This window comes from Phocoena phocoena, chromosome 20 (genome assembly GCF_963924675.1).
Source record: "Phocoena phocoena chromosome 20, mPhoPho1.1, whole genome shotgun sequence".
NCBI classification, from domain to species: Eukaryota; Metazoa; Chordata; class Mammalia; order Artiodactyla; family Phocoenidae; genus Phocoena; species Phocoena phocoena.
The window spans coordinates 3,369,530-3,396,970 of NC_089238.1; the positions used below are offsets into that span (position 1 = coordinate 3,369,530).

The 27,441-nt window shown below is 53.6% G+C and overlaps 3 protein-coding genes across 4 annotated transcripts; all 3 read left to right on the forward strand.

Annotated features, from left to right (window-relative positions):
• Positions 1–1,813: 1,813 nt before the first annotated feature.
• TMEM86B (transmembrane protein 86B) lies at positions 1,814–3,489 on the forward strand. Of its 2 annotated transcripts, none has more exons than XM_065899678.1 (3): positions 1,814–1,864; positions 2,188–2,434; positions 3,107–3,489. In XM_065899678.1, exons 1-3 carry the CDS (start codon positions 1,814–1,816, stop codon positions 3,487–3,489), a joined length of 681 nt encoding a protein of 226 aa, XP_065755750.1. The 2 variants fall into 2 exon arrangements, with proteins under 2 accessions (XP_065755750.1, XP_065755751.1); XM_065899679.1 differs by having other exon boundaries at positions 2,191–2,434.
• A 1,105-nt stretch (positions 3,490–4,594) lies between these two features.
• On the forward strand, positions 4,595–19,494 carry PTPRH (protein tyrosine phosphatase receptor type H). The gene is given in 15 exon segments (XM_065899067.1): positions 4,595–4,659; positions 5,123–5,316; positions 8,353–8,405; positions 8,407–8,476; positions 8,479–8,625; positions 10,112–10,190; positions 10,292–10,339; positions 15,817–15,904; positions 16,572–16,662; positions 16,928–17,004; positions 17,102–17,236; positions 17,602–17,712; positions 17,918–18,078; positions 19,126–19,261; positions 19,369–19,494. Coding segments are annotated over 15 exon segments (1,581 nt in total).
• A 1,074-nt stretch (positions 19,495–20,568) lies between these two features.
• Positions 20,569–27,222, forward strand: SYT5 (synaptotagmin 5). Its single transcript, XM_065899655.1, has 9 exons — positions 20,569–20,779; positions 21,894–21,996; positions 22,563–22,735; positions 24,379–24,498; positions 24,614–24,781; positions 25,106–25,273; positions 25,571–25,688; positions 25,967–26,100; positions 26,640–27,222. The coding sequence occupies exons 2-9, from the start codon at positions 21,918–21,920 to the stop codon at positions 26,838–26,840; spliced, it is 1,161 nt and encodes a 386-aa protein (XP_065755727.1). The 5' UTR covers positions 20,569–20,779; positions 21,894–21,917; the 3' UTR covers positions 26,841–27,222.
• Positions 27,223–27,441: the final 219 nt, after the last annotated feature.

The following is a 27,441-nucleotide window of genomic DNA, read 5'->3' on the forward strand; positions in this document are numbered from 1 at the left end:
ACCCACCCCAGGTCCTCTCTGGACTCCCAGGAGGCTGGTGCCAGGGAGACAGGCCCCTCACCCCACCCCCATTTGCACTGAGAGAAGAAATTATGGAGTTTTGTCTCCTAGAATAGAGTCAAATAGAGAGAAAGAGAGAGAGAGAGAGAGAGACCTATATTATATATTATGTGTATATATATATATATATATATATGTGTGTGTGTGTATATATATATATATATATATATATATATATTTCGAGGGGGGAGAGAGTGGGTAGGCGGGGAGCCAGAAGGAAGCATGACTGGGCGACAGTGGCTTGGACCTTCACCCTGTCCCACTGGGGCTGCTGTGGTGAGCGTCCTGAGGCTGCCACCCACCCTCCCCTCCCACCATGCCCACCCACCCTCCGGTGCAGAGGCCCACACCCACACTTGGCCTTTCAGCTCAGGTCCACCTTGGGGGAGGGCCCGAGTGGGGGTCGTGCCTTTGCCCAAATACCCTTGCCTCGGACCCTGCACTTTGACCCAGGCTGGGAGCTAAAAGACCCTCCACCTGGCCCAGCCAGCTCTGTGGGAGGGAGCTGGGGGTCCTGGTCCCAGGGGGCCTCCCCAGTGACATTCCCTTGGGGCCCTCACGCACTCACTGAGACCCCCCCCATCTCCCATGGACTCTGGGGTGGGGGTCTGGCTGGGGTCCCCGTCCTACTCCCAAGGGTCTGGGGTCCAGCCCAGCTGCCAAGTGACCTTGTCCCAGCTCCCTCTCCCCAGGCTGGTGTGAGTGTGCGTGTGTTTGTGCCGAGCTTCTGTTTCATATTGCAAATATAAACAAATAAAGGAAGACAGTTTAAGACTCTTGCTGCTCAGACCTTGAGTTCTGGGACATGGGGTCGGGGAGCCTGAGCTGTTCCCGCATCGTGGCCTCTGGGGTGGGACCCTTGGAGCATGGAATTAGGGTCCTCAACCTCCAGGCTCTGCTGTGGGGTAACTTCTGCTCAGACTGCTAAGCGTTTCCTGGAGGAGCTGAGCACTACCCAGCCTCACGTGGGTCTTGGTCCCAGCGAGCCGTCCCCTGTCCACACGCGCAGGCTCTGGGAGGTGTGGTGAGTGGGCTTCTAACCAGCCCCCTTCCCAGCACCCCCTCACCTGCCCAGCGTGTTGCAGAAGCCATGTCCCCTGAACCCTTTCCCCTTGGTGGAGCAGTGGTAGTTGGGGGCAGCCAACCAAGCCAGACAGGTGGGCGCCCAGCGGGTCCATGTCTTCCAACGGAAAGGTAAAGAACATACCAGGTGCGCTGGCGGACATGTGCGGGAAGCCTTCCCTGGAGCTGAGGGCTGGCACGGCCTCCTGGTTCAGCTCCTTCCCGTTGGTTCAGCAGGCGTTTGTGGTGGGCACTCCTGAGGGAAGGCCAAGGCCGAGGACGGTGAGGGGAGGAGGGAGTCTCCCGACCTGTCCCTGGGCTCTGGTCCCCTGCCCTTCCCCCCAGCTCATGGAGGGGAGGGCGTTGAAATTCCGCACCCCATTCCCTTCTGACCTGCCAGGCACAGCACAGGGGGAGGGGCGTTGGCAGCCATGGCTCCCTAGGCAAGAGACGAAGCCAGGGGCAGGGGGCTGTGGAGAAGGAGAGACCCCTGGGTCCCAGTGGGCACTTTATCAGCGGGTGCCAGGCAGGGCCATCCCCAGGGTGGGGGCAGCCCCTCCCTGGGCCCTGTTATCAGTCCCAGAGTCCACAGGACGCTCCTCGGGTTAACGTGTAACCACACGCCATCCCCTCCACCCCCAAAGCCACCGGTGCCCACGTGCAGGCCACTTTGGGTGGGTCACACGTTGACATGGACACCCGGGAAGAGGGGCTGCCTGGAAAACCTCGCTTTTCAGCTCAAGTGAGAGCCACGGAGTGTGGGGTGGGAGCTGGGCCTGGGCTCCTGGGAACCCACATGACCTGGAAGAATTGGGGGGCTGGGTTCTGTGGGGTTGGATGTCCTGGTCCCTGTGCAGCTGCCCCCCTACCCTGGACAGCATGGCTGGCGTCCCTGGGTGGGGGTGGGATGGAAGCCCTGACTCCCAGCTCCTGGCCATGTGGGGCCTGACCCCCAAAGGCTGGGAACTGGCTGAGACCAAGGCCAGGAGGGTTCTGGAGCCTGGTCCCAGGGCCTGGGGGCTGGGCTGAGTTCCAGTGGCTCAGCGGCTCCTTTGTCCCCCGAAGCAGCCGCATGTGGGCAGGTGGCTGAGCCCGTTCTTCCTCACCTGTGCTGTCTACTTTCTCCTCTGGAGCCCTGAGAACCAGCCGTCCTGGGTCGGTGCCCTGATCAAGTGCCTGCCCATTCTCTACCTGGTGGTGTTCCTGTGGACCGTGTACCCCGGCGGGAGCTATAGCTTGCTCCTGCAGGGGGCCCTTCTGTGCTCAGCTGTGGGGGACTCCTGCCTCGTCTGGCCTGAGGCCTTCCTCCATGGTGAGAGGGGCTGTGTTGTGTTGTCCCTTCTGGACCCCGGCGGGGGGGGGTGTCCGGGGTGCAGGGGGCGACTCCCCAACAGAGCCCCTGCCAAGTGCTTGAGCCAGTTGGCGTGTAAAGGCACTGGGAAATGGACGGCAGTGAGGGAGACATACCCAAACCTTGGCCCCCGAGGAGCTCTCCTTCCATGAGGGCGTGGGCAGCATTACCTGAGGCTGTGTGAGTGTCCAGAGGTCACAGTCCTGAGTACGCTGGTCGAGGACAGCCTTCCCGAGAAGGTAAAGTCTTGAAGCGGGTGCAGGGTACCAGCCCGGTGCCCTTCCAGGGAAGGCCCTTCCAGGCAGAGGGGCAGCAAGTGCAGAAGCCCTGGGGTGGGTGTGCCTGTTGGGTGAAGCCGACTAGGGGCTGAGCAAGATGGGGTGTCAGTCAGTGGACAGTTCTGAGCAGAGTGAGGATGGAATGCAGTGCGCGTTTTTAGGTCATTCTGGCGCCAAGAGCAGGAGGAAAGAGGACCACCAAGGAGGCCAGCGTTGTAATCCTGGCAGATGGGGTGGTGTGGCCAGGGTGGGAGCTGGTGTTTGGGGAAGGCCCTTTTTCTCAGGCTCTGAGGGCAACGAGGTGATGCCAGGAAGCAGGGGTCTCAGCAGGCGCACCCACCCCTGTCTCCTCCAGGCATGGCTGCCTTCGCCGTGGCGCACCTGCTCTACCTCTGGGCCTTCGGCCTCACTCCCCTGAAGCCTGGCCTCCTGCTGCCTATTCTCCTGGCTTCCATCCCATATTATGGCCTCCTGCTTTGGCACCTCCCGCCTGACATGGTCCTGCCCCTGACGGCTTACTCCCTGGTCCTGGCCGTTATGCTGTGGCGTGGCTTGGCCAGGGGCGGGAGTGCCTGCTGGGGCGCCCTGCTCTTCACGCTTTCAGATGCCGTGCTGGCCTGGAACCTCTTCGTCCATCCCCTGCCCCATGCCCACCTGGTGGTCATGGCCACCTATTATGCTGCCCAGATCCTCATCGCCCTGTCGGCCTTCCAGAGCCCCAGGCTCAAGTCCAACTGACCAGGGGCTGAGGCAGGCAGATGTCCACCCCCCTCCTCCCTCAAGGACCTGGGCCCCCAAGATCAGTGAGGCCAGAGAAACACCCTTGGGGGTGAGAGCCAGTCCCCCAGACTCCCATCTGCCGGTGCCAGTCTATCTGGAGGCACAGAACTGTTTCTGGCCCTGATCTGTTTTTCTGTTGCCTAAGTAAAGTGGGTGTTGAAATGGTGACATCTCCATTATTTGGGGAGGGGTGATCACAATAACGGCAAGTGGTTCGTTTTCCTTTTTTTTTTCCTCCCACAAAATTTACCATTTTAACCACTTCTAAGTGTATGACTTAGTGACGTTAAGTACATTCACAGTGTTGTGCCTTGAACACTTGCTGTGAGATCTACCCTTGGAACACGTTTTCACATGTACAACGCAATGTTGTTAACTATACCCACAGCAGATTCCCTGTGGACCAGTCTTGGTGCCCAGGACTTAGGGGATATGGAATAACCAATCGCCCCCCACCCCAGGCCCTTTGATGGTGGTGGGGATTCATTATGCTCATTGTACAGATGAGGATTTTACAGATTTGAGGCCAGGAGGAGACAGCTTGGTCAATGTATTAGTTTCCTGTGGCTGCTGTCACAAATTACCATAAACTGGGTGACTTAACAGATTTAATCTCTCACAGTTCTGGAGGCCAAAAGTCCAAAATCATGGTGTTGGTAGGGGTGCCCTCCCTCCAAAGCTCTAGGGGAGGGTCCTTCCTGCCTCTTCCAGCTCCTGGTGGCCCCGGCCACATTCACATGGTGTTCTCCCTCTGTGAGTCTGTCCTCTCCTGAGGACACCAGTTGTTGGATTTAGGGCCCACCCTAAATCCAGGATGATCTCATCTCAAGATCCCTAATTACATTTCCGAAGACGCTATTCCTAACTAACATCACATCCATAGGTGCTGGCGCTTAGGACTTGGGCATATCTCTTTGGGGGCCACAGTTCAACTGACGACAGTCACATACAGTACCAGGAGAGGAGAGGGTTGAGGAGGTGAGGAAACTCAAGAAGAGACTTGGAGGAAGGGGTAGGTAGCAACACGGTGGGAATAGAGTACTAAATAAGAAAGAACCTGGGTATGGCCCTCGTCCTGGCTGTGACCTTGATAGCCCACTGCTCCTCTCTGGGCCTCAGGTTCTACATGTGAGGACAGAAAGCAGTCAGAGCTGCTCTCCAAACCCTGCTCAATTTCTACAGACATGATGTGCTTTTAGGGACTCTTACAGCAGAGAGGAGACTTCTACATTCATGATGTGATTTTTTTAGGGACTCTCATAGCAGAGAGGAGACTTCTACATCCATGATGTGATTTTTAGGGATTCTTAGAGCAGAGAGGAGACTTCTGCATCCATGATGTACTTTTGGGGACTCTTATAGCAGAGAGGAAACATCTACATTCATGATGTGATTTTTAGGGGCTCTTACAGCAGAGACAGGACTTCTACAAACATGGTATGCTTTTAGGGACTCTTATAGCAGAGAGGGAACTTATACACCCATGATGTGGTTTTTTAGGGACTCATATCAGAAAGGAGACTTATCCATGATGTGTTTTTAGGGACCTCCAGAGCCCACCCTTGGTTTCTAGTCCCTGCCTCACCTTCAGGCCAGGATCCCCACTCACCATAGAGGAAGGCCTCAGGCCAGAGGAGGCAGGTGTTCTGGGTGGGGGTGCCCTGCTCTTCACAATCTCAGATGCCACGTTGGCCTGGGATGCCTTCCTTCAGCCCCACACTCACTTGGTGGTCATGACCACGTCTTACACTGCCAAGGTCCTCATCACTCTGTCAGCCGTTAAGGGTGGGAGACTCATGACAGACTAACTGGTGGGTAAATGAAGTGAGCACCCTCTCCCCTCCTAAAGGGCCCCCCAGAACAACCTTCCATCCCAGGGAAACGTGCTAAAGGAGCAATATTTCCAGCCTCCATCTGTCTAAAGCCCATATTCTGTTTTTTTAAATTGAGATATAGTTGATATAAAACATTGTGTACCTTTAAGGTGTACTGGTGTTGATTTGATGCATTGACACATCGCAGTATGATTATTACCCTGGTAATGTTAGCTGACATCTCTATGGCATCACATAACACCTATTTTTTTTTTTGTGGTGGGACCAATTAAGATCTAGTCTTTCAGCAACTTTGAAATTTATGATACAGCATTGTTGTCTGTAATCACTATATTGTGACCATGTTCTGTTTGAAGGCCTTTATATCCAATTCCTGAAAACGATGTTATCGCAGCTTTATTGAGATACTCTTCATATATGTACCACCAACTGCCCACTCAAAGTGTGCGTGGGGTTTTTAGTATTTTCACAGTTTGGCAGCTATCACCACAATCAGTCTTAGAGCATTTTCATCACCCCCAGAAGAGACCCCGTGCCTTTTACAAATCACCCATCCCCTCCAGCCCAAGGAAACCACTAGCATAATTCACTTTTTTTTTTTTTTTTTTGCTGTGCCGCGTGGCTTGCAGGATCCCCGACCAGGGATTGAAGCCGTGCCCTCGGCAGTGAAAGTGCAGGGTCCTAACCACTGGACTGCAAGACAATTCCCCATAATTCATCTCTAAATGTTGGTGTTTCCAATCATTTGGGTTGTTTTCAGTGTTGTTTTTCTTTTAATTTTTTTAAAATTGAAGTATAGTTGATTTACAATGTGTTAATTTCTGCTGTACAGCAAAGTGATTCAGTTATACATATACAAACATTATTTTTTAAATATTCTTTTTCATTATGGTTTATCCTAGGATACTGAATATAGTTCTCCAGGGACTTCCCTGGTGGTCCAGTGGTTAAGACTCCTCACTTACAATGCAGGGGGCGTGAGTTCCATCCCTGGTTGGGGAACCAAGATCCCCCATGCCCTGTGATGTGGCCAAATAACAAAAACAAACAAACAAAAAAACCCATCAAATATAGTTCTCTGTGCTGTACAATAGGACCTTGTTGTTTTGCCTTCTGTGTTTCATGATGATAAACAATTACTACTCTGCACTCAATTCCAGTGTGGGGCTTGCTCCCCTCACCAATAAGCCAATCTCCAACACCAGCTGGGCGTCCTACAAGTCAACTCAGTTCTGACACTATCCCACAGGTTAAGGACTCAGTCCTACAAGACTGCCACCTTTTACCCCCCACCCCCACTTCAGATTCCGGTCACAAGCCCAGGTTGTTAACCTGTGCTTCTGACCAACTGGCTATAAATCAGAGGTTCCCAAGACCCCCCTCCTCGGGTTGGATTAATTTGCTAGAGCGGCTCACAGAACTCAGAAAAACGTTTTGCTTACTAGAACACTGGTTTATTACAGAATGTAACTCAGGAACAGCCAGATGGAAGCACAGGCACAGGGCAAGGTGTGGGGAGAGGGCACGGAGCTTCCATGCCCTATCCAGAAAATGTTCCTCTCCCCAATCTCCACGTGTTCACCAACCCCGCAGGCTAACTATAGATTGAGACTAGGCTGGGACCGGGTGGCCTAACCCCTACTTCAAGGTCACTCCCTCCAGTCCCATTTCCACCTGGCGCTCTGGCCACACAGAAATCCCCCCAGATTACCCCCAGCCCCTCCTCCCTCTTAGCCCTGACATGGGCTCTCCCCTCTGCCTGTGATGACTTCCCAATGCAGTTCTTCACTTGACCAAACCCTGCTCTTGTACGAAGACTCAGCCCCAGTGTCACCTCCCACTAAGGGACAGATGCTTCCTCGGTGCTCTCACCATTGTAGCCCACTTCATGTCACTCTGCGGTTACCATCCCGGTCTGCCTCCTCACCACAGTGTAAGCTTGGCCAGGGCTGGAAGAGGCTGTTTGCCCTTGGAGTCCCTGGTGTTGGTTGAGCCTGTGGTCCTGCCTGTAGGAAGCCATAGGTGTTGGGAAAACACCTGCAGGCAGGCAGGGAATTGCTTCAAGATGGTGAATGAACACGGCTTCAGTTTTTGAACCACACAAGGAGAGGAAAGCGTGGAGCAGAGAGACTGATGTCCACTGAGCAGCAAAAACAGTGAGAAACTCCTGGGAAGATTGAAGGGGATTGTGAGCTGGGTGGTGGAGGGGTGGACAGGGTTGGCAGCTGGAGCGGGCTAGAAAGAGGATAGCCACGGAGTCTGTAAAAAGAGAGTTTTGCCCCTCCTGGGGGCAGGCCCCACAGAACTGAAAACATACAATGTTTTCATACATACAACATACAACTGAAAACATACAATTCAAGCAACATTATTTTTAACAGCCAAAAAGGTGGAAACCCAAATGTCCATCAGCTGGTGAATGGAGAAACAAATTGTCATCTATCCACAGAATGGAATATTATTCAGCGACGAAAAGGAATGGAATATGGACTTTGGATGATTATCATTGTGTTCATCAATGGTAACCTGTACATTTTGGGGATGTTGACAGTGGGGGAGGTTATGCATGATGGGGGCAGAGGGTGTATGGGAAATCCCTGTACCTTCTACTCGGTTTTGCTGTGAACCTAAAAGTTGTGGTGAAAATAACTATGTCATGGGCCAGCAAACGTTTCCTGTAAAGGTCCAGGTAGTAACTTAGACCTGGGAGCACTGAAGGTGAGTGGACTCCAAATCCCATCAGGCCATGGGGTCATGACTTCATGAGCTGCAGTGACACAGAGAGTCCAAGTGCTCATGGGAGTTGTAGTTTAAGGGGGCATGTCTATTTGGGGACAACAGATAATGAGGGACGAAGAGGTATTTTGATTTAGGGGAAGGAAGGGATAAGCTATTTCTCAGAGAACTGGCCTGACTGGTGAGGAGTGGGGAGTTGGAAAGCCCCCCTGGATGGAGCCTACTGATTTCTCTTGTCCCCTCCACCCAGCCCTGGACCCCGTCACCATCACCTCCTGTATCAGCACCTCAGGGGGTGGGGGGGCACAGAGTCACCCTCACCTAGTCCTGCCCCCTGGGAGGCTATGAGGCCTTTGAGTTGGAGGTGGGCGGGCAGCGGGACTCCAGGACAGCTCCTCTTGTGGGAGAGACGTGTGGGTGTCGGGACTTAGGCCGGCTCAGTCTTACTCAGCCACCATCACGACCGTCTGGGAAGGAATGAGGGCCCAGTCTGCCTCCGTGACCTGCCACACCGAGAGCGCAGGTGAGCAGAGCCCCACGGGGACAGAGAGCTATTGATACAATGACATTCTCTCCAGACCCCTTCACACCCTGTTATGAGACAGTCTCACCAACCCATGGAGTCCTTTTTGTTTGTGTTTTATTTCCTGCTTTCTTTTAAACAGCTCTATTGAGTTGTAATTCCTATAACATACAACAGTTCACCCACTGAAAGTGTACAGCTCACTGACTTCTAGTATATTTGCAACCATTATTACCAGCAATTTTAGAATATTTTCATTAACCCATAAAGAAAAGTCATCTCCTTAAGCCATCACCCCCTAATTTCCCCAATCCCCCACCAACCAGCCATTGGCAATCTCTAATCTGCTTCTGTCTCCATAGATGTGCCTCTTTTAGAGCTTTCCTAAAAATACAATCACACAATATGTGGTCCTCTTTGACTGGCTTCTCTCACTTAGTATAATGTTTTTAAGGTTCATCCACTGTTCTAGTGTGTATCAGTACTTCATTACTTTTTATTGCCAAAATAAGATTTCATTGTGTGGATAGACCACATTTTGTGTATCCATCTGTTTGATGGATCTGTTGGGCCATTTCTACTTTTTGGCTATTATGAGTAATGCTCTTGAACATTCGTGTGCAGGTTTCCATGTGGACGTATGTCTTCATTTTTCTTGGGTGTATACCCAGGAGTGGAATTGTTAGATCACATGGTAAGTCCGTGTTTAATCTTTTGAAGAACTGCCAAATTTTTTTCCAACACTGCTGCACCATTTTTCACCCACCAGTGGGGTATTTGAAGAAGTTTGAACCTCACACTCAGGAAATCTTTGATCATGTACCATTGACCATGGTCATGGGCCTCCCTGGGCCCTGTCAACCATTTCCTAGGAATGAAAGCCTCTTATGAGATGGGGTCTCTGATCTGGAGACACTGGAGTTTGGTGTACTGATAAATGGATGCTGTTCCAAACTGGGCTCAGTGGGTCCCACTGTCCAGGATTCTCTGGTTTAGCAAGAAGGGTCTCTGAGAAGACAGGTTCCTCTTGGATCCTGGACTGGATCACTCTTTCTGATGGGGAGGGGAGGCTGCCCTGGGCATTGTAAGATGCTGTAAGCAGCATCCCCGGCCTCCAGCCACTAGATGCCAGTGGCACCACCATCGCAGCTGTAACAACCAGAAGCGTCTCCAGACATTGCCGGATGTCAGCTGGAGGGCAAAATCGCCCTCTCTGAGAACGACTAGTCTAGGCCGAATTGGGGAAGAGTCACTCTCTAACAACCAGGTCACTCGAGAAAGTGATGCCTTTGGATCAGGCTCCTCGGGAAGTGCGGACCTAAAGGGGAAGAGGTTGGGCGGGAGGTAGGGCTCCATCCAGAAGCTTTCTCCTTTCCCTTCTCTGCCCTCGAAGCTACCCTCTAGACCCTCTGACAGAGGTAGGGGAGATGAGACAGCAGGAGAGCAGACCTAGGCTCTCACAGCCCACCACGCCTCCTTCTCCCAGGGGCCATCGTGGGAGCCATAGTCAGTCCCCTTCTGTTTCTCATCCTGGTGGGCCTGCTGGTTTTCTTCCCAAAGAGGAGGTGAGACTTGGCGCAGGGCTCATCGGGCGCCAGGAGGGAGGGGGCCTGGGGAAAGATGGGGATCCGTGGTTCTGGCCTCACTCCGCATGTCCTTTTCCCAGGCATGAGAAGAGTGAGAAGAAACCAGCACCCAGGGATCTGGTGTTCAGGTGAGTGGGTTTGGGGAGCATTCAAAAGACTCACTGTCAGGTCAAATCCAGCTGGTCACTGTATAGGTCAGAGGGCAGGGCCAAGGAACCCACCCACACCAGCCTCAGGTCCCCACTGCGGCAGGGATCGCAATGCCTTCACCGCTGCCCGCTCCCTAAGCAGCCTGGGCCGGTGGCTGTGGAATCTCTTTCAGTCTCAGTCCTGGGACTTCCATTCATTTATCCAAAAAGACATTCACTGAACCCCTGTTAAGTGTCAGGCACTGTTCTAGGTGCCGAGGAAACTGGCTGAAACAAAGATTCCTGCCCTTGTGGAGCTTACATTCTAGCACAAGCAGCCATTAATAAACAAGATGATTAGGAATTCCCTGGCGGTCCACTTGTTATGACTCCACGCTTCCACTGCAGGGGGCATGGGTTCAATCCCTGGTCGGGGAAACTAAGATCCTGCAAGCCGGGCAGCGCGGCCAAAACAAACAAACACACAAAAAACAAAACCAAGATGATAAAGAACGTGATGCTTACTTGGAGACAAATAAAGCAAGAGGTGGAGGCAGGAAGGGTGGAGGAATATTTTAAATAGAGTGTCCAGGAGAGGCCTTACTAAGAAGATGACTGAGACGAAGTCATTTGAGGACAGACCTGAAGCAAGTGAGGGCAAGAGTCCTGTGCCCATCTGGGGAAAAGGCATTCCAGGCGGGGAGATCAGCAAGTGCGATGGCCCCGAGGCAGGCACAGGCTTGGCGTGTTTGGAGAACGTGGTGTGTCTCTGAGACTGAGCAGAGTGGATGAGGCGGGGTGGGGGTGGGGGTGGGGTAGGAAAGGAGGTCGGAGAGCTACCAGGTGGGATCAGATCAGGTTGGGCCTTGTAGATGATAGTGGGGACTTTGGTTTTATCCTGAGATGGGAGTTTTGGGAGGTTTTCAATAGACCTGTGACACAGTCTCACATTTTTATGAAGCAAAGGCAAAATTAGGGAAGCAAAGGAAGACGTCTGTATATAATCCAGATGTCTGTTATGTCTTGGAGCAGGAAACAGTTAGAGGGAATCAGATTCAAGATGCCGTTTGAGTGTTTGAAGAGCAGACCTGGTTAAAGAATGGATGTATGGTGTGGGATTCAGAGAGGGCTCAAGAGTGAACCCAAGGAATTCAGCCTGAGCCCCAGGGAGGCTGGAATGGCCATTACTTGAGACAGAATGACTATGCGGGGTGCAGGTGTGGGGGAAAGTATCAGGAGCTCAGTGGTGGACACACTGATTCGGGGATGCTTGTCAGACATGTGAGTGAAAGCGCTGAATGGGCTGTTGGATACAGAGCTCCGTGGTTCAGAAAAACGTTTGTGCAGATGTCTTCATCACTCTGAGTCCCCTTTAGGTTGGGTCAATCATCAAATCTCTATGTCAGAATGATCCCCAGGGATCAATAGAGGAGAGATAGACCAGGGAGTTAAGGGATGTTGCGAAACCAGGTGAGACGGCCTGGGTGTAAAAGAAAGAGGCATAAACTGAGGGCGTGGCCATCAGAGGCAGGGGCTTGAGGGAGAGTAAATACGATGGTGTCCAGTTTCTCCTTCGCCATAGAATCTGTCCTGGCCAGCGTCCCACCCCACTCACCCTGCGACCTCTCCCCTCCTTACCCTGTGTCCATTATATGGCATCTGCAACAAATGACTGCACCCATTGGATTCCAAGTCTGGCCCCACCTGTATGCTGAGCATCTTGCCCTCCTCAACCTCAATGTGCGTGTTTGGATGTCCCAGCGATGACCCTCGAGGGCACACAGGTGGAGATTCCAGGAGGCAGGTGGGAAAACAGTTCTGAAGCTCGGGAAGGGGAGAAGTAGGGACTGGCAATGGAGATTCAAAAATCACAGATGAATGGATGGAAAGCGAAGCTAAGGAAATGGACAAACCCCATAAGAAGTGTGTGTCCAGTGAGAAAGGGGGGATTGAGGATGGGCTTCTGGGGATGCCCACCTTTTAGGATGGGCAGAGGACAGGGGCCCACCAAGGAGATGGAGGAGCAGCAGTCAGAGGGACGGTGATGGTGCCAACCAGGAGAGGGTGTTCAGGAAGAGGGTGGATCGGGAAGAAGGGAAGGGCGGTCAAAGGTGCGAAATGCTGCTGAGTACCGAGAGGTGGCCTTTGGAATTGGTGATAGGGAGGCAAATAAGATAGGGGACTTTGAAAAAAGTCCTTCTTCCCCTGTAGTCTGGTGGAGACACCAGGCCATGGTGAAGGGTGGGAAGGAAGCAGAAAAAACTGGTCGGTGTGAGAAGTTTGAATGTGAAGGTGTGTTTTCATAGGTCGTCTTATTGTTTAGGTGTGATAAGGCCAGTGGATCCAGAGACAGACACCACTGAAAGATAGTTCATTCCAATCACAGATCCCAGGAGAGGGATTACACGTTACACCAAGCAAGGCCATGCAGAGAAGCACCAGGGTCAGCTGGGAGGTCGGGGAACACCTGAGGAAGAGGCTTTACTGTGGTTTCTGCAGCAAGAAGTGGGCAATCCAAGGCAAACGGGTTTAGTTTGAATCATTTCAGTGGACTCTGTCCCCTGTTCCTGGCGGGGATTCCAGCAGATGAATCCCCAAAGGGGAGGTGGTGAGGGTGTGGATTTAATCAGCTTCTCAAGAAGGAGAACTGGGGAAATGCCTGGCGGTCCAGTGGTCAAGATTCCAGGCTTTCACTGCTAGGCCCGGGTTCAATCGCTGGTCGGGTATCTCCCACAAGCCACGCAGCGTGGCCAAATAAATAAATAAAACTGTAAAAAAAAAAAAAAAAAAAAATACCAGTCACGCAAAAAAGAAGGTAAATTGACGAACCTCCAACCAGGGTATCAAAACTGAGTCAAGACTGTATATATCACATCGTATATATAACACTATACTACAAGGGGAAGAGAGACAAAGAGCTGGAGCTGGAGCCACAGGAGGTCAAAGGATTCTTTAATACAGAAGTAAGATTAGCATGTTTACACACAAAAGGGAAAGAGGAGAGGGGAGAGATACAGCAGAGAGGGAAGAACCATGGCTAGAGAGGGCCACAGGGAATTGGGGCCCAGAGAAGGGCAGTGGTCCTAAGTGGGAGAAGAAATACCCTTTCCTTTTTTTTGAGTCAAAACAAATTTTGATTGTGGTTAAAAAAAAAAAACAACCTCCAGATAACAAATTTACCACCTCAGCCATTTTTACGTGTGCATTTCAGTGGCATTAAGTCCATTCACGTTGTTGTGCAACCATCACCACGTCCATCCATAGAACTCTTTTTTTAAAAAACTTATTTAGTTATTTATTTATTTTGGTCACGCCACATGGCTTGTGGGATCTTAGTTCCCCGACCAGAGATTGAACCCACACCCTCAGCAGTGAAATCGCGGAGTCCTAACCACTGGACCGCCAGGGGATTCCCCGTAGAACTCTTTTCATCCTGCAAAACTGAAACTCTGTACACATCAAACACTAACTCCCCATTTCCCCCATCTCCCAGCCCCTGGAAACCACCCTTCTACTTTCTGGTTGTCTGAATTTGATGACTGCCTCATATAGGTGGAATCGTATTTGTCCTTTTTGTTTGTTTGTTTTTTTGTCTGTTTGTTTTTGCGGTACGCGGGCCTCTTACTCTTGTGGCCTCTCCCGTTGCGGAGCACAGGCTCCGGACGCGCAGGCTCAGCGGCCATGGCTCACGGGCCCAGCCGCTCCGCGGCATGTGGGATCTTCCCGGACCGGGGCACGAACCCGTGTCCCCTGCATCGGCAGGCGGGCTCTCAACCACTGCGCCACCCGGGAAGCCCGTATTTGTCCTTTTATGTGTCCTCTTGTGACTGGCTCATTTCACTCAGCATAATGCCCTCCAGGTTCATCCATGTTGTTGTATGTGTCAGAATTTCCTTCCTTCCTTAGGAAGAATAATATTCCATTGTATGGTTAGACCACATCTTCTTTATCCATTCATCTATCAATGGGCACTTGGTTTGCTTCCTCTTTTTAGCTACTGTGAATAATGCTGCTATGAACATGGGTGTACAAATATCTGAGACCTTGCTTTCAATTCTTTTGGATATGTACCTACAAATGGAATTGATGAATCAGAAACAGCATCACTAACTTGAAAAGATATCTGCACTCCCATGTTCATAGTAGCATTACCCACAATAGCCAAGATATGGAAACAACCTAAGTGTCTATCAACGGATGACTGAATAAAGAAGGTGTAATATAGGGCTTCCCTGGTGGCGCAGTGGTTAAGAATCCACCTGCCAATGCAGGGGAGACGGGTTCAAGCCCTGGTCCAGGAAGATCCCACATACCATGGAGCAACTAAGCCCGTGTGCCACAACTACTGAAGCCCGTGTGCCTAGAGCCTGTGCTCCGCCACAAGAGAAGCCATTGCAATGAGGAGCCCTCGCACCGCAACGAAGAGTAGCCTCCGCTCACTGCAGCTAGAGAAAGCCCATTCACAGCGACAAAAGACCCAATGCAGCCGAAATAAATAAATAAAATTTTAAAGGTGTAATATACATATAGAATGGAATATTATTCAGCCGTAAAAAAAGAATGAAGTAATGCCATTTGTGGCAACATGGCTGGACCTTGAGGGCATTATGCTAAGTGAGATAAGTCAGACAGAGAAAGACAAATACTGTATGAGATAACACTTATACAGTAAGCCCCTTACACACAAATGAGTTCCGTTCCAAGACTGTGTTCATAAGTCAATCAAAGTTAGCCTAGGTACCCAACTAACACCATTGGCTATATAGTACTGTACTGTAATAGGTTTATGATACTTTTCACACAAATAATACATGAAAACAAGCAAACACAAAAAATAAAACATTTTTAATTTTACAGAACAGTACCTTGAAAAGTACAGTAGTACAGTATAATAGCTGGCATACAGGGGCTGGCACTGAGTGAACAGGAAAGAAGGGTTACTGACTGGAGGAGGGAGAGGAGGTGGGAGATGGCAGAGCTGAAGGATCCTCAGCCATAGGAGACGGAGGGCAAGCTGCAATGTCACGCCTGATGTGATTGGACATGCGGACGCACATTCGCGTCTTTGAAAGTTCACAACTTGAAGTTTCGTATGCAGGGGACTTCCTGTGTGTGGACTCTAAAAAAAAAAAAAAACTCGAGAGAATTCCCTGGGGGTCCAGTGGTTAGGATTCAGTGCTTTCACTTCCAGGGTCCCGGTTTCGATCCCTGGTCGGGGAACTAAGATCCCACAAATGGTGCGATGTGGCCAAAATTTAAAAATTAAAAAAACCTCGAACTCGTAGATACACAGAACAGGCTGGTGGTTACCAGAGGCAGAGGGTGAAATGGGTGAAGGTGATCAAAGGTACAAACTTCCAGTTATAAGATAAATAAGTCCTGGGGAAGTAAAAAAAAGAAAACAAAACACAAAATCCTTTTCTTTTATCCCAAGCACACAAGGTTAAAGGAGGTTGTGTGCTCCTCTTCCCCCACAGCTTCCCAGGGGATGTCCTGGCTGAAGACTTGGCTAACCACGTCAGGAAACATGAGGACAGCGGCTGTGGCTTTGCTGAGGAGTATCAGGTCGGGTGAGAACAGAGGGAGCCGAGCTGAGCCCCACGTGCCCACGGAGACCTTTCCACCCCTTTGGGATTGAACAGAAGCAGGGATACATACTTGGTTGGCTCATACAGAAATTCTCAGCCATGATTATCCACCTTCTTGACTCACTGAACTCTTACTGTAGTGTTGGTTGGATGGGTTAATCCTAAAGCAACACCTTGGTTTTCCCCTGACCCCTCCTCTCTCACCTACCTCTCCAGTCCCCATCCTCCTGCCCTTCCTCCAAAATGCGCCCCCCCCCGGGGATGGTGCACACACTCGTCCTATTTCTTTCTTTCTTTTTTTAAAAATAAATTTATTTATTTATTTATTTTTGGCTGCGTTCGGTCTTCGTTGCTGTGCGCAGGCTTTTTCTAGTTATGCCTCATGGGCTTAGTTGCTCCACGGCACATGGGATCTTCCCAAACCAGGGCTCGAATCTGTGTCCGCTGCATTGGCAGGCAGATTCTTAACCACTGCGCCACCAGGGAAGTCCTACTTGTCCTATTTCTGTAGGTGCTACAGAATTCCAGGGTGTAAGGGGTGAGTGGGGTGGCACTTAGGAAGGCGGAGGGAGCAACGCGGGTATCCCTGGGGGAGGTCAGAGAAAATCTAGCATCTGTGCACCCTCCCCTCACTTCGGCCCGAGCAGCCGGCCCTGGAGGACCACAGCCAGTCCCAGACGGTGGCCTCAGCTCCGGAGAACAGCGCCAAGAACCGTTACAGAAATGTGCTGCCCTGTGAGTCACGAGCCTCTGCTGACTTTGTTCTCAGCCGTGACTTTGTCAACACCCCAGGCCTGACCCTTGCCCATTATTACCCGTGAGGGACAAAGCTCTTGCCCCCGTGAGCTGAGAAACCCCAGCCCGGCTCCTCCCGCCCGAGGTCCCTCAGACCCTCTCCCAGCTCCCCTTGTCTGTGTGCAGTGTGACGTGTCGGCGTGACCTCTGTCCCCGGGTCTCCCACCCTGCCCCCTGCATCGCTAATGCCGGTCTCTTCCCCTAGATGACTGGTCCCATGTGCCCCTGACGCCCCTCCCTGGGGAGCCGGGCTCTGAGTACATCAACGCCAGTTGCATCCCTGTAAGGCTGCGGTTGGGAGCCAGGAGGATGCTGAATGAGCCTCGGAAGACGAGGGCCAGATGAGGCGGGATGTGACCTACCTGTTTTCCTCAACCAGGGTCTCTGGAGCCTCCGGGAGTTCATTGCAGTCCAGGGCCCCCTTCCCCACACTGTGGGCGACTTCTGGCGCCTGGTGTAGGGGCAGTGGAGCCCCACACTGCTCATACTGACCAACTGCGTGGAGTCTGCCCAGGTGAGAGGACACCTGGGTCCTGGGTGCTGACCCCTAAGCTCCAGCCCGTGACCCTGCCCCAGACACTGATCCCAGGGTAGACCTTGACTTAGACCTCACTGATTCCCTCCATCACAGCCCCAACTTTCCTGTCTCCCCCAGTCCACCCATTTGTCCACTTACAGGGTGAAGCTGATCTCAAGGACCTTGTGAAAGAGGAGTCCTCCCGGCTGGGATGAATCTACACCTGGCTGCCTGTGGGTCCTGCCTTGTCACCAGAGCAGGGGGGATTCCCTGGCACTGAATACAAGAGCACCCTGCGGAGGGGCACCAGGGAAGGTGCTCTGGGGCCTCCTGTACTCTGACCCGCCCCAGTCTTCCCCCAGGTGAAGTGTGAGCATTACTGGCCTCTAGACGCCCAGCCCTGCACCCATGTGACCCTGGTGGGTGAGGAGGTGATGGAGAACTGGACAGTACGAAACCTGAAGCTCTGGCATGTAAGCCCCCATCCCACTCCTTCAGCCCCACCTTGACCCTCAGTTCATCCCCCGTGATATTCCAGGCAGTCCCCTCCCCAGAGCTCCCCATGAAGTCTAAGCTTCCACCACTCCCGCAAGAGACCACAATGTGCCCCAGGGATGTCCCCACCGGTCAGAAACCAGCCCCCGGGTCCTGAGCGCCCCCCAACTCCCCTCCGTCTAGATGCAAGAGCAGAAGACTTTATCTGTGTGTCAGTTCCACTATGTGACCTGGCCAGACCATGGCCTCCCCCACTCCCCAGACCCCTTGCTGGCCTTCTGGAAGATGCTCCGGCAGTGGCTGGACCAGACCGTGGGGGGAGGCCCCCCCATTGTACACTGCCAGTGAGGACCAGCCAGAGCCCTCTGTCTGTGAGGAAACCGCCCCCTTGGGGCTCAGAAACCAGGGTTCTCTGGGTCCTTAGGAACTTCTAGAGGAGGTGGAGGAGATGGGGAGGGCAGAAGGTGAAGGGGCAGTGATGCAGGTCAAGAATGATGATAAAGGTGAAGAGGTGGGAAAGAAAGAAAAAGAGGTAAAGGAGGAGGCATGCATGGGGAGAAGGAGGGAAGAGGGGTGAAGAGCAGGAGGGAGAGGCAGCCAAAGGTTTTAAGAAACATTTAAAACAGCTCCTTGGGGGCTTCCCTGGTGGTCCAGTGGCTAGGACACAGCACTTTCACTGTCAAGGGCCCAGATCCCACAAGCTTCACAGCGCGGCCAAAAAAAATTTTTTTTTAATGAAAAATAAAATAAAACGGTCATTTTCATGTTTAAAAAAAATTTTTTTTTTTTTTTTGCGATATGCAGGCCTCTCACTGCCGTGGCCTTTTCCACTGCAGAGCACAGGCTTCGGCCGCGCAGGCTCAGCGGCCGTGGCTCACGGGCCCAGCTGCTCCACGGCATGTGGCATCTTCCTGGACCGGGGCACGAACCCGTGTCCCCTGCATTGGTAGGCGGACTCTCAACCACTGCGTCACCAGGGAAGCCCTAAAATTTTTTTTTAAATGACAAGCTTGGGAGCTCATCTTCCCGTGTATGAACCCTAGCTCTGTCACTTACTAGCTGAGTGGCCTGGGACAATCGACTTCACCTCACGCAGCCTCCATTGCCCCGTCTGTAAAATGGGCACGCTCAACTAATGGTTCCTACCTCTTAGGAGTGGGAGGAGTGAAAAAAGCACGTAAGGCACCTGGAACAGGGCCTAGCAGGTAGATAGAACACAGAGCATAGTCATTTGTTATTACTTCCTACTTAATGAAGTAACCCCCACTTAACACTGTAGCCTCCAGAATAGTCTCACTGAATACCCTGACCCCTGGGTGCTCCGAACACAGATCCCTCCAGTCAGCTGAGACTCCCCCTCCCGTGGTCTGACCCTTCTTGTCCCCGCCTAGCACTGGCGTGGGCCGCTCGGGCACCCTCATTGCCCCGGATGTCCTGCTGCGGCAGCTGGAGAGTGAGGGTCTCATGGGACCCTTCAGCTACATGATGGAGATGTGAGAAAGCCGGCCACATATGGTGCAGACTGAGGTGATGGGGATCCTCGGGCACAGGGTGGGTGTGGTGGGGTGGGGCCCCAGAGGAAAGCAGGCCGAGGCTCAGTAGCGCACCCTTACCTGCCCATGCTCTGTCCCCAGGCCCAGTATGTGTTCCTGTACCAGTGCATCCTTAGGTTTCTGCAACAGTCATCCCCAGTGCCCGCTGAGAAGGGGCCCACCTATGAGAACCTGCTTTTCGAGAATGTAGCTCCTACAGAGGCCTAAGCTGCGGGAGGGCTGAGACCCCAGCCCATCTAGACTCAAATTCTGCATCCCTACTTCACCCCAGATACCTGGACCCCTGGGACAGCAGAGGGCTGGGGTCCCACACTCCTGGGCCCTGCAGGAAGAGGGGGCTGGCAGCCTAAATTCCTGCTTTCCAGAGGGGGAGAGAGGTCAGGTGGGAGCCCAGATCCTGGATTTCCAGTTCCTTGAAGAAGGAGAGGGATGGGATCTAGGATTTCCTTGTTGCTTTTTGAGGGAGGAAGAGGCTGCAGGGTCTCAAGGAAACAAGCTGATTTCTGAGGAAGAAAGGAAGTAACGAGGGTCCAGAATTGTGGCCACCCAAGGTGCGAGGACAGGCCAGGCAGGATCCTGCCCGTATTTTACTCCAGAAACTGAATCATCAACCTTCGAGGATCTGAGGTTTCCCTGCACCCCACTGCCTGTACATATTTTTTCTTTTATCCCATAATTTATTAAATCACTATGCTCCCCAGAGACACTTGCCCCATTGGATTTCTGGGTCTGGAAATAATATTGGGGTGGGTTCCTGACGTTTAAGTACTGAGGCCAATGTCCTAGGGAGGAAACTAGAGGGACTCACAATTTGCACCTGAAAAATGTAGGTTTGGACAGTTGAGTCTCTCCGAGAAGACTGTAGGTCTAGGGTCTGGGCAGTGTGGACTCGCTTCCCTGGAGCTGGGAGCATGGGGGCTTGCCTTCTGGGCACGGCCTTAGGGGAACTTAGAGGGTGGAGTGAAGTCTGTATCGGATTTGCTGGAGAATTTCACGCTTAGTCAGTCTCCTGTCTGGATATCTGAATAGCTGGGTCTCCGGAGAGGGTCTTCTGGGTCCTAGAACCCGATATCCTGGAGCCTGGTTCTATGGACAGCCCCGGGGTCTGGGGTGGGGAGAAGGGGTCTGTATGCCCGGTGGCTGGACTAGAAGGCAGAGAATCCTTGGGACCAGGATAAATATCCGTGGGCGCCCTGGTGGTTCCAGGCTGGGGCGGGACGAGGGCCGGGGCGGGGTTCTCCACCTTCCAAACACGCACGCGCGCACACACATACACACTCTCAGTCTTTCTCTCACACACATATACACGCTCACACACACGCACACGGGCACATACACACCCCGGGCCGGCTCCGTTCGGCTGAGCCCCCGCCCCACAGCGCTCCGCGATCAGCACCCAGGACAGCGCCAGCCACACGCGTGCGGGGGCGGGGTCCGGGCGGGGCCGGCGCCTCGGTATCTCTCGGGAGGGTCCTGTCTAGCCACCGAGCAGGTAGGAGCCACTGGAACCCCCTCCCTAAGCCCCATCCTCATTTCCATCCCTAGAGAGATGGTGTGTGTATGTGCGCGCGCGCGTGTGTGTGGTGGCGGGGACACTGGGAGAGACCAGCAGATGGAGTGGGAGGGCTGGAGCCTGAAATGGGGAGAATGGGATTTAGAGACAGGTGTGGAGACAAAGAGCCAGAGGGAAGGGAGGAGCAGGCAGTGGAAGAGGGTGCGAGACCCCGGTAGACTGAGATCGGACAACAGGCAGAGGCCAGACAACCCAGACGGAGGAGCGGCGAGAAGCCGACGGGGAGACGGACCTCGATGTGGGGTCGAGAGAGGAATGGAGGCCGAGGCGGTCACGAGGACAGGTGTGAAGACAGAGCTCAGGGTGCGCGGAAGAGAGAAACAGGCTGAAAAGGATGTGGGGGCCCAGCCAAGGCAGCAGGGCAGCCGCCCGCCCCTCACATTCCCCGCAAGAGTGGGAGAGGGAGGGCAGCCTGAGTCTTCACTCCCAGGGCCAGATGTGGAAGGAGGAGCCAGCCTTGGGCGCGTGGACAGACGCACGGGCAAGGCCGCGTCCTCCCCATCTTCGCTTGTCAGGGGTATCCGGGTCTGAGGTCCCAGGTGGGACGGGGAACCGAACAGGCTTGCGCCTCTGGGACTCGGCTTCTGTGCGTCAGCCCCGCCCGTTGTCCTGGCAACAGGCCGTTGCCGGGGCAACCAGCGCTACCTTCACCCCGCCCTCGTGGAGCCAGCCGTTGCTCTGGGCAACCCGGTGCGCCGGTTCCCACGCCCGCCCTCGCCCACTTCCGGTTCAGGCCCCGGGGAAGGGCAAGGAAGGGACAGAAGTCAGCGGGATTGGATTCCTGGAGGCCTTGGAGGGAGGGGGCGTCCCTTGGGATGAGACTTGGTCCTGGAATCCACCCCCAGCCCTCGCCCTCCGTCGCAGGAAGGCTGAAACAACAACCCCCAGCATGCCTCGCGGCGGTTGGCAGGTTCCCATACGGGACCATACGGCCCAGGGTGCCGATGGGAGTTGGAGTTCTTTGTTGTTCGGATGGCTCGACGGATGCACGGGGTGGGTGTGGGGGGACTAGAGCATTTGGGTGCCTCCGCAGAAAGAACAGTAAGACCCCGCCGCCATGTTCCCGGAGCCCCCAACACCGGGGCCTCCAGCGACCGACACGCCTCCTGACTCGAGTCGCATCAGCCACGACCCTGGTGAGCGAAACCCGGGGTGGAGCGGAGGGAAAGCCATGCTAGGATTCCCAGGGGCGGGGTTCGAACGGGTGTATTCAGGCTGGCGGGCTGGAAAATACGGGTGAGATTATAGTCGGCATCCTGGATTGGAATCTAAATGAAATGAAAAAGGAACAGGTTTGTGAGAAAATCAGGAACCAAATCAAGGGGTGTGGAATGGAATGGAACTGTGGATTGGTGAATTGAAAGATCCACCTCTCCCTTCTTTTAAAGAGGGAGACTGAGGCCCAGAGAAGGGTTAAGCCTTCTAAAACACAGCGGTCGAGCAAAAAGATTAGAATGGGAGTAGAAGAGGAGGTGGAACTAATCCTAATAGGCAAGAAAATCTAGATGGTGTCAGCCTGCCTTAAGTCTTCAAATAGTTTTATATGTGAGACCAGTTGGAAGGAAAACATGGGAATAAAATGGAATGGAAATGGCTGGAGGGAAAACAAGGCCAGGATTTCAGCTGACACGTGTCATACAGAATGAATCAGCCTTCTTGTCTCTCAGGGCCTCAATGTTTGCTGTTTCCATGTCCTCTGCAGTGCCCCCCTGGGCTCTGGCCACCATCGTGCTGGTCTCAGGCCTCCTCGTCTTCAGCTGCTGTTTCTGTCTCTACCGGAAGCGTTGTCAGAGGCGGATGGGCAAGAAGAGCCAGGCTCAAGCCCAGGTCCACCTTCAGGAAGTGAAGGAGCTGGGCCGGAGTTACATAGACAAGGTGTGGCCTGGCCCAGCCCCTCAGCCCTGCTCCTTCCTTCACCCTTACTCCTCTCAATGGCCCAGCAGCCTCAGTCCCTGCTCCATCCCTCTTACACCCGCTGTATTTGCTCGTCTCCCTTGTGTGTCTAGCCCTAACCTGGACCTGGGGACCTGGAGATAGACCAGACATTCACAAGAACCTCCAGCCTGATGGGGAAGTCAGATGCTCATATAGACATTCAAAATACAGGGTGGTATGTGCCACATTAGAGGCAGTACAGGGCACATGGGAGCACAGAGAAACCACCTGACAGCCTAGGCAGTCTGAGAAGGCTTCCTGGAGGAGGTGACTTCTGTGTTGAGACCCAGAGGAACTCAGAATTAACTGAGAGCAGAGAGAAGGACGTTCTACCTCAAAGGAGGAGCATGTGTTGAGGCCTGGAATCCTGATTCTAAGGGATATTTGGAGAACAAAGACTCATTCTTCACAATAGCTGGGGTATAGCATACAGATATCCTGTGCTCTAGGGTGAGGTTTCTGGAGAGCTCAGCAGTACCCATGTAATGAAGGTGATTGGGAGCCACAGAAGTTTTGAGTGGGAGAGGCACAAGGTCACATGGGCTTTAGGATGAATCCCCTGGAACCCTTGTGGAGGACAGGTCTGGGGCAAGGAGACAAGGGAGGAGGCTGTATGGCAGCCTTGAGAGGTTGAAGCAAACGCGAGTTGGAAGACGTCGTTGGCGTGGAAAGCTACAGGTGCAAGTATCTGAGCACTGGGCCTCTGAATGCAGAGTGCAATGAGGCTCTCCTGGGAGCCAGAGTCCTAGGTTTCCAACCCAGAGCAACCGGCTCTGTGACCTTGGGAAATTCACTGTTTGTCTCTGAGCCTCAAGTTTGTGGACCATAACTAGTATTTCCTTACCTCCCTTTTCAACAAACAGCTGTTAAAATTATTACCCTTAAGGGGTGTCCTTTAGGGCCCTGGTATCCAGTCTTCATCCCTCTCCCCTAAGCCAGTGACTCCAAAGACCATCAGCATCAGAATCAGTTCAGGTACTTGTTGACATGCAAATTCTGGATCTCGTGCCAGACCTACTGAATCAGAGTCTCTGAAGTGAAGGCATTTTGCCACACTACTCAGGGGAATTCTGATTCACATTGCATTTTGAAAATCGGTGGCTTAGGTTAAGAAGTTTTCTGACTTCGTTGTTCTAGTTTACAATGGCAAATACACACTAAATATGCCATTTTTCCTCCATATTTTCTGTCCAAGATCACTGATCAATGTGGCAATTTGGACAGTCATCCCAATACATCCATTCATGTGTGAACTAAAATCTGCATCCATCCTGTAGGCAATGAGACACTGTCAGTGCTTGTTTTTCTAGTCTAGTCATGACAAGCACACTGCATGTGTGTCATCATGTCTATGCCCCACCGGTAGCAGGCATCACTAATAAAACACTGACGAACGTATCACACTGTGTTGCCATGGCTAATCCCACCTGTGGCAGACATCACTAATCAAACACCGACTCTGCTTAGCTTGCAAGTGTTCGGGTATAGCTGGAGGGATCTGTGAGTCTCCTTTGGCTTCTGTGCCTGGGTGGATATCACTATCAGGGGAAGAGTTCACCTGCCCTTGCCCCTGGCTCTCTAAGGTGCAGCCAGAAGTGGAGGAGCTGGAGCCGACACCATCTGGGCCAGGGCAGCAGGTGGCAGAGAAGCATGAACTAGGACGACTACAGTACTCACTGGATTATGATTTCCAGAGTGGCCAGGTGGGTGTGGAGGAGGGGAGATGCTTTGGAGGGGAGGGTCCCAGGGGTTCTAGCCCCTTCTTGGAGGAAGCTCTGGAAGGGAAGCTAAGACTAGGGTCCCCTTATCACTGTACAGCTGCTGGTGGGCATCGTGCAAGCTGAGGGATTGGCAGCCTTGGACCTAGGTGGCTCCTCTGACCCCTACGTGCGGGTTTACCTGCTACCAGACAAACGGAGGCGGCACGAGACCAGGGTGCATCGGCAGACGCTGAACCCACACTTTGGGGAGAACTTTGCCTTCAAGGTGAGCTCGTGGCCTCAGTGCTTTATGCCCGGCAGCCTGTCCCCAGTCTCTGAAACACTTGGGACCGATATCTTCAGCTTTTACTGGTGGCAGCTACCAGCTCTGGGGACTATTCCACTGGACCCTGCGTTGTCCCTTTGGGGGGCACTACTGGCCCCTGGACTGCTTCGTTGGTCCTTGGGCTGTCCCATTTGGGGTCCATAGGCACCCCCCTAACTGTTCCTTGGGACCCTCGCTGCCCCCACTCATCGCCTTCCACCTGGATGTGCTGTGTCCCACTTCCTACTCTCACCGTGTGCTTTCTTTGCGTCCCCCTTCCCCCAGATCCCCTACGTGGAGCTGGGGGGCAGGGTACTGGTCATGGCAGTATACGACTTCGACCGCTTCTCCCGCAACGACTCCATTGGGGAGGTGCGGGTCCCCATGAGCTCCGTGGACTTGGGGCGGCCAGTGCTGGCCTGGCGGGAGCTGCAGGCGGCTCCTCGGGAGGAGGTGAGCACGCGTGGCCACGCCCCCACATCTGGGCCCGCCCACCTCAACCCCGGGCCAATCAGATCACAGGCCTCCGCGATCCTCTGGGCTCCGGCACTTCCACCTGCTGCAGAAGAGTAGCTCCCAGGTCTATCCTGGTGGATTAACGCCTCCCCTCGGCAGTCCCCCCTCGGATTGTACCACCCGGGTCTTAACACTGGACCATACCATTTCAACACGAGGGGGAAGGAAGAAAAATCGCAGAGGGGTTGGATGCGGAGCCCCGGTTCCGGTGATGAGTCCCTCTCCATCTTTTAGCAGGAGAAACTAGGTGACATCTGCTTCTCCCTCCGCTATGTCCCCACGGCCGGGAAGCTCACCGTCATCGTCCTGGAGGCTAAAAACCTGAAGAAGATGGATGTAGCAGGGCTGTCAGGTGTGTGGGAAGCAAGCAAATGGTGGTGATGGGCGGGGGAGGTTCTCTGGCTAAGGTTCTGGCAGTGTCTGGGCCCCGAGGGTCTCATAGGGGAGAGGGGGATCCCGGCTGTCATGGAGGATTTAGATTCTATTTGGGCACGGAGAAAGGGAGACCTGAGGGGTCCATGGGCTGTCTCTGTGTTGTTCCAAAGAAGAGTCTCATGCGTTCCCCTCAATCTGATCCCTTTGGACTCACCAGAGTGGTGGGGTTATAAGATTCCTCCTCCCTCTCCCCAGATCCGTATGTCAAGGTCCACCTGCTGCAGGGTGGCAAAAAGGTGCGGAAGAAGAAAACGACCATCAAGAAGAATACTCTGAACCCCTATTACAACGAGGCCTTCAGCTTCGAGGTGCCCTGTGACCAGGTCCAGGTGAGCTCAGACCTGCCCATAGCCCCTGCCAGAGCAGCCCTTACCCCGGAGTCCCAGGCCCTGAGAAACCCCCGTTGCTAAGGGAAGGGAGACTCCTTTTCAACCCTGAGAAGCCAGGTCTTGGGGGTCTGATTGTGTTCTCAATCTCAGTTTCTCCCATGAGGACCAGGAAGCCCCACCCCCAAGCAAGACCAGGGTGCCCGTTGCCCTCAGGAGCTCTGGTTACTGAGAAAAAGAGACTTCCCCACAGCCCTAAGGCCCAGCCCCTCCACCCATTTCAAAGTCTTGAAGATTTGCCCCCCTTAGGAGGCTGACCCGAAGGGGCCTCCTAACAACTCCTGAGCAACGGGGTCCTGAGAGTTTATCTCCGCCCCCTCCCCCGGTCCAAGCTCCAGATGAAGCCTTAGCCCAGGGGCCTAGGAAGACCCCTCAGAATGAGGATTGTGAGGGAGAGGGTCTCCTTAGCAATGAAATCTGAGTCCCTCACATTACCTCCTTACCCCACTCTCTGTCTCTTCTTCCTCCCCTGCCCACCTCAGAAGGTTCAGGTGGAGCTGACTGTGCTGGACTATGACAAGCTGGGCAAGAACGAGGCCATCGGGAGGGTGGCCGTAGGGGCAGCGGCCGGGGGCGCTGGGCTGCGGCACTGGGCAGACATGCTGGCCAACCCCCGGCGGCCCATCGCCCAGTGGCACTCGCTGCGGCCCCCTGACCGAGTGAGGCCACCGCCAGCACCCTGATCCCCACCCTCAAGACCCTGACCCCAGACTCCTGTCCAAAGCCACGTCCATGCCCACCTTTAAGCCTTCTCTGAACGCTAACACCCCCCCCCCACTCTACCCATTCCTGCCTTCTCCCCATCCCCATTATGCCAATCATGATAACCTGCCAACTCCCCCAATATGGCACATGCCCAAAAGCCCCAGGGACCCCTGGGGGAGGAGGGGAGCAGTCTGGTCTCCCGCCATCCCAGCGTCTCGCCCTCTGCTTTGACAATCAGTGATCCCAGCCTACTATCCCCTTGGCTCCCAGTATCCCTTTTCCTGCACAGTATCACCCACTCCTGTCCCCGGTCTGATTCCTGCACCGCTCCTGGGACCAAATAAATACTCAGCAACTTTGCTGGCCTGGACCGGTGCTCCTTGATGGAGGTGGGTAGGGGTGAAGACTGGGAACCCAGGAGGACCCTCCAGGGGTGGGACCACACAAGGGCAGGGATAGGGCTGCCTATCCTGGAAACACACACGGAAACTCACCCACCCACTCATCCATCCATCCTTTCACCCACTCACTCTCCCATTCACTCCATCACTTATTCATTCACTCACCCCTCCAAGCTTC